The sequence below is a fragment of the Alligator sinensis genome, unplaced genomic scaffold (assembly GCF_000455745.1).
Source record: "Alligator sinensis unplaced genomic scaffold, ASM45574v1 scaffold1130_1, whole genome shotgun sequence".
Lineage (NCBI taxonomy): Eukaryota > Metazoa > Chordata > Crocodylia > Alligatoridae > Alligator > Alligator sinensis.
In genome coordinates, this window is record NW_005842358.1 from 1488132 (window position 1) to 1494920 (window position 6789).

A 6789-nucleotide genomic window follows, 5' to 3' on the forward strand; every position below is an offset into this window, starting at 1 on the left:
TGCTCTTTATGGTATTTTGAACTTTGGTTACTGAGCTCTAGAATGTTATATTACACTGATATATATAAGGTAGAGCAAAAGGTAAATATCATTCTGAAACTTCTTGAAGCAGTAAAACTGAAATTTGCCTCATAAATCCCTACTTTCATTTTTATTGCATAAAATTCAGAGGCTACTTTAAATTATATTCACAAATGATAACTCATGTATGCTGAAATATTGAAGTATTAATACATCAATACATGAAAGTGAAAGCATTTAGTAACTTCAAATTCTTTTGTATTCTTAGAACAAAACCAGTTGTAATTGTTGAAGCATCTTTAAAACACCCCGATACAGTAAATCGAACTAATTTAGAGTGTGTGGAAAATGGCCAACCTGCTGTGTGTATGAATTTGATGGTCTGTTTTACATATAAAGGACGAGAGGTACCTGGCTATATTGGTAAGGTATTTGTTACATATTTCAATATATTTTCTAAAATGTTGATTGCATGCCTGGATTTGTTCTAGTGCTGCAGAATACTTGATTATTCACAAAGTATATTTTATTATATGCAAAACTAAATGAAAACAGTAGTTAACTTACTGATAATCTAGGTAAAATGCCTAACAATGTATTTAACCTTCAAAGCTTTTTACACAGCCATTTCGCTGGACAATATGAAAGGGGTATCAGTAGAAATGGAAAAAAAGACCTCTTGCAAAGTTAGACTATAATGAATGAGAATTCCTCTAGAAAGAGTAAATGCATTTTTAGCATGGAATAATATTTGAAATGAATGGTAAGAGGCTTTTATCATATTTATGTTCTGCATTTGGAAACCTGTGAAAGGATGTGTTCATAATCTTACCATGATGATAAAATACCTTTTGCTCTATCAGGAAATTAGGAGGATTTTAAAAAACAAGTGTTAAGCATCTAAGCCCTAGGAACTAGACAGTGGGTGCATCTACACATGCACTTGACTGTAGAGTTGACTGATTAGCTCCACAGTAAAGCATCACCATCTACATGTGTGCTGGTTTTAGGGTGTAGTAAATTAATTAACTCTACCATAGGATAGTAGCATTGGGTATAGAACTATCCCCTGGCAGAGCAATTACGTGCACTGAAACACACATGTAGACAGTGATAGGGGTTGCCTGGAGCATGAGGGTGCTAAAGTGCAGGTGGGCTGCCTGCCACCTTGTCCTGCATTTGGCACCCTTGTGCCCCAGCCAGCCCCTCTGCCAATTGATGCTTCCGCCCAAAGCCTGGGGCTTACCTCCTGGGCACCTACCAGCCCAGGGCTGCTCCACCTTGGCTCAGACTGCTGCAGTCCCAGGCACAGCATCTGTACTCGGGAGCAGCTGACTCAGGCACAAACTGTGCCTGAATTTATCATGTCACTTTAATGGCACATGTGGATACATCCAGTGTGAACCAGAGAATGTTAAAGAATTGGCCCAGGTGCTCTCTAACACATTAATGTTAGTTTTTAACTAGTCACATGCAGGGGAACAAAAGGCTAACGGAATGAGAACAACCTATCTTCAACACAGGGTATTCTAAAATGTTTAAATTTTGTTTTATTCCTCTGTTCAAAGAACTTGAGTGTATTTGGGAAAATTAAATTATTTGGAAAAGTAGAAAGTCTTCTTAACTTTAATGCCAATACAAACTTTTCCTGATGTATAATTACCAGAAATCCTGTTTTTTCCTGATTTGAAAAAATCTTCAATTTTCGGTTAATAAAAAGTAACCCCAAATCCACATATTTCTGTGATTTAAATGAAACACCACTAATATATATATATATTAGTGGTGTTTTATTTTAATCATGGGAAAAATGTGGATTTGGGCTTACTTTTATTTTTAAACTGAAAATTGTGGATTTTTTTAAATCAGAGAAAATCAGGATCCCTGATAATTACCTATGGCTACTTACCCATCACACTTCTTTGGGGTACTAAATAACTTAGTAAATCCTAAATTGGACAAGATAAGTTAAATGATATAGCAGTACTAGTTGTCTTAAAATACTTGAAGTACAAACGTGATCGAGGCAGAGGTAAAATTTTGAATTGCTAAACCTGGACCCACAGACCTCAGCCCTGCCAGTGCCCCTCACTCCCAAACAGCAGTACCCTGGCACTGCCAGTGTCCTGCACACCCAACCCACAGTCACCCACCCTGTCCCCTGTGCCCCTTACTCAAGACCTGCAGCCCCCTGCCTCCCTCCCAGCCCTGCTGGTACCCCTCACTCCCGACCCACAGCCCCTTGCCCTGCTAGTGCCCCTCAGTCCTGACCCACAGACACCTGCCTCCCCACAACCCTGCTGCCCAAGCAGTCCTCACGTTGTACACGCGCCCACTCACACTCGTGCTCTCTCCCTTTCCCTCTTTCTGGCTTCCCGAAGCCCACATGGGGAGCACATGACCCCTGACAGCCAATCAGCTTGTTCGTTGCTCCCAGCCCCAAGCAGCCAGCCCAGAAAAGCAGAAAACCCAGACATTTGCTCTTATTTTAAAAACCCGCCCAGATGTAGTACCAGGGGCCAAAAAAGAGAACATGTCTGGGAAAACATATGGTATGGACATATGGTAACCCTGGTTAAAGCACAAGTATTCTCAGAGAAATAGTGAGCATGTTTTTCCGTTTTTTCCTTTTATCCTGGCAGCTTTGTTATATTCCAAAGTTTTGAAAACCCATTTTGCAAGTAAGGCATTGTGAGGCAAACATTGTGGAATATACTTGATATAAGTGATACGGTATAACTCTAACAAATTAGGGAAAGTAAAAATGTTTCAAGAAGGGTTTTTACAAAATATCCTTTGTTCTTTTTAATCTTTCAGTATTGTTTTATAATCTAAGTGTAGACGTGACAAGAAAGGCAGACACTCAGGCAAGGTTTTACTTTTCTTCTAATGGAACATCAGCTACGACCTCTGGAAGTGCAAAGGTTTACAACAACAATGTTACCTGCAAACTTCATCCAGCATTTATGAGGGTAACGTATCCAGTATCAATTTAATATAATATTGTTGTACTTGGAAAGACCACCTACCTAATTTAAATCAGGATTTAAATATTTTGTTTAGAATTTTTTCACAGAAATTGAAAATTAAAATGTGTTTTCTTGAACATAAATTATGGGGTTTTTGACTTTTTTTACATGACTTTTTTGACTGTTATCAACTGTGCTGAAATTTGGATGCCACTAAAAATGTGTGACCCATGGGTAGGATCATATTTTTGGTAATTTTTTACCCTATGATATGGAAGCGAGAGATGGTAAGTGGAAGTCAATTTTGTTCAATTTTCTGTGGCAACTGAGAAATTATTACAAGAGCATTGTGTGTAGCAGCATTTGGGACCAGGTTCTATTCATAGTTTCATAGCTGATAGGGTCAGAAGGGACCTGAGTAGATCATCAAGTCCGACCCCCTGCCACAGGCAGGAAAGAATGCTGGGGTCAAACGACCCTGGCTAGGTGATTATCCAGCCTCCTTTTGAAGATCCTCAGGGAAGGAGTGAGAACCACTTCCCATTAGACATGTAGAAAAGATAATGGAAAAGGTGAGTAGGTTCTCCTTTTCCTCATTTCTTGTTTTGTGTCTTAATAGTAAGATGACGTTGCCACAAAGTTAGAGTATTAATGGATTTTCATGATATTAGAGTGGAATAGAATTACACTTCAGTACATAAATCCATTTGTATGCCTAATAGGTGGAACAGAATCTGACCCTTGGTCCATAGAGCTTCTTTTTATGTATGGCATCAGATATCAGCTTACAAATCTGAGCCACTATCTGTTGTTATTGCTTAATGTGTGCATTTTATCTGCCCTGTGTGGGCATTGGTAAAGATTATAGATTTCAGTGAAATGCTGTGTTGTTTGTTGGACACTACATTCGCACAGGGGGCTGTCCAAGGTGTTAATTTGGTAAAGTGTTGTTTTGAAGTGTCCGTATTCAGATCTCAGTCTGTTCAGCTTAACCCTCACTTTTCTGTCAGGGTCGTGCCCAGTGGAGGGCTTGTTTGGTACTGGTATAAAATATTATAGGAATAGGCCAGAAGTTGGCCTACTCCATTGTTGCCCATAGGTTTGATTCAGCACCAAGGGCAACTGGTGCCTTCTGAGTCGGGGGGGAACGCGGTACTTGCCCCCCCAGTGGCCAGTCAGTGACTGGGAGGAGGAGGGGCCCAGTGGCCGATATTGCTGATTGGGGTGGGGGGTTCCCCCGCAGCCGATCGCATCGACCTGGCATTTCCGGGCACACTGCTGGCACTTTTGGGACAGTGCAGTTGACCATGAGGGAACCTCCTCCTCCCCAGTCGGTGTGATTAACTTTGGGGGGGACTGCAGGGATTGCTTCTCCTGGCGTCCCTACTCCCCAGCCAGCTCTCTCAGGGGGGGCACTAGCGCTCTTACCTGCCCCGCCTGCCCGTTGCCTAAGTGGGGAACATTGACTGTCAGGGGGTGCACATGTTCCCCGTGGACCTGCCACTGTTCAGCACCCCCAGGCTCTTCCAAGGCTTGTGGGCTTCATGTATAAATGGTTTACAACTTTTAAGCCTCCATCTATTCAGGTCTTCAGTTAACAGTTGATGGAACAGGTGATTGTTGTCCTCTCTTGCCTCTGTTGCCAGTGTTGATGTTAGGGTCTGTCTTCTTATATCACTTCATCTAATGCATGAGAATACAGGGAGTACCTCTGTGTGCAAGTTTTTCAGCCTGTTATGAGTCTCATTGCACTGTTAAGTAGTGTTGAGATTTTTAGTGTGACAGCTTCTAGACCATACAGGAGCACAATATTCTGCTGGGGCATATACTATTGTGAGTGCAGTGGTTCTAAGTAGGGATGTGAATCTCATTAAAAAAATTACCTGTTTAACTTACTTTAACTATATTAGTTAAATGGTCTGTGGCAGAGGAGCAGGGCGGCACAAGTTGCTGGTGCCAAGGATGATATGCAGGATTGTGGTGAGTTCCAACACCATCCATGACTGAAGCCCATTGGCACAGTAGGCTCCACATGGTAAATGTGTGGGAGTGAGCAGGCAGCGATGCTAGCATCAGCAGAACAGGATGGCAAGGTTTGGTGGGGTCCCCACTTGGTGCTGCCCACTGTCTGGGGAGTTGCTCTGGCAGGGGCTGTGCAGGAGGTGGGGTGGATCTAGGCTGCAGCATCACACAGCTGCTATAGCAGGGAGGTAACTAGCAGTTATCTGGGGGAGTGGAACCGGGCAAAGCTGTGTGGTGGAATTGGCAGGGCTTAAATAGGAGTGAGCGCAGAATCAGGGCTGCTATCAGGTGCTGCAAGGGCAGGCTGCATATAACCAGGTGGTCCCTCTCCCTCCTCCTAGCACAGGGATTCCTGTTTGCTAGGACAGCCGTACCACACCCAGGTAGTAGCTCCAGCCTAGGGGCACCTGGGACCCCAGGTGGCACCTCTGACCCACCTGCCCATCCCCCAGGCTTTGGCAGCTGTCACTTGACAAGGACCCACGGGGGATTTCCCAGCTCAGGGGCATGTGGCAGACAGATTTGCCATGCAGGACTGTGCCTGAGGCGTCCACTTGAGGGCTAAGCTTCCTCTGCTAGGAGCCACGCCAGGGTGGAAACCCCTCAGCCGAGTGGGAGGATGCAGCCAACAGCTGAGCTGACGCTGTGCTCCTTCCGCTTGGCCGTGGTCTGGGCTATGCTGTCTGCTCCAGAGAGCAGAGCTGGCCCCACCCCTCTGATACTGATTTATTAATGTTCAGGCATAATGCGCAATGAGTTCCATGTTTGTACTCAGTATCTTTCCTAGTTCTGTCTTGTCCATTCCTTGTGCTACTATAGTGACATCATCTGTGTACATGTTTCAGGGATACTAGTGACTGCCTTCTTGGGGTGCCTCCTGTGTAGCTATAAAGTAAAACTAAAAGTCACTACCAAGGCAATTGGACTTTTGATTTTTAGAGTTTTGATACTGCCCATATAGTTGATCAGGCTCAACAAGCTACTGAAATATTAGTATTACATAGATTGAGATTTAAGAAATTCTCTTAAAATTTTGTGGCGCACTATGCCCTGGGCGGTACACATTGAGGGCTATAAGCTGTACAGAAAGGATAGAGTGGAGAAGAGAGGGGGAGGGGTTGCGCTTTATGTCAAGCAACGTTATACAGACCCCCACACCAAGGGGAAGAACTAGATTTCTAACTCCTGAGGCAGCTCTCGGAGACCATAAAGACTAGAGAAGCGGTAGTCATGGGGGACCTAAACTACCCTGACATCTGCTGGGAGATGCAGACAGCAAATTCCCACTGTTCACGCAGGTTCCTATCCTGTGTACAGGACCTCCACCTGACGCAGGAGGTACATGGTCTCACTACGGGGAATGTCTTCCTGGACCTGGTATTGGCAACGGGGGAGGACATGGTAGGGGACCTACAGATCAGTGGTCACCTGGGGGACAATGACCACCAAATAATAGAATTCACCATAAGGTTCAGAGTGGGAAAGGTAACTAGTAGGGTGGAAGTGCTAGACTTTAGGAAGGCTGACTTCAGCGAGCTCAGGCGTTTAGTCAATGATGCACTGCAGAGTAAGAGATTTGGTGGCCAGGAAGGGTGGCTGTGCCTTAAGGAAGCGATCCTTCAGGCACAGAGGGAGACGATCCCGATGCGGGGGAAAGGGGCCAAGAGGCTTCCTTGGCTGACCAGAGAAATCCAGAGCAGCCTAAGGGCAAAAAGGGGGGCATATAAGCAGTGGAAACAGGGAGAGATTACTAAAGAGGAGTATACCTCCTCAGCTC

General features: G+C 44.3%; 1 protein-coding gene across 1 annotated transcript in view; it reads left to right on the plus strand.

Moving 5' to 3' along the window:
- Positions 1-6789, plus strand: part of LOC102384870 (integrin alpha-4) — a gene marked incomplete at its 3' end in the record, with an annotated part of 60846 nt that overhangs the window by 43473 nt on the left and 10584 nt on the right. Inside the window, exons 14-15 of the mRNA XM_006029121.1 lie at positions 290-444; positions 2839-2993. Coding sequence (XP_006029183.1) covers positions 290-444; positions 2839-2993 — 310 coding nt within the window. The remainder of the gene's footprint in view (positions 1-289; positions 445-2838; positions 2994-6789) is intronic.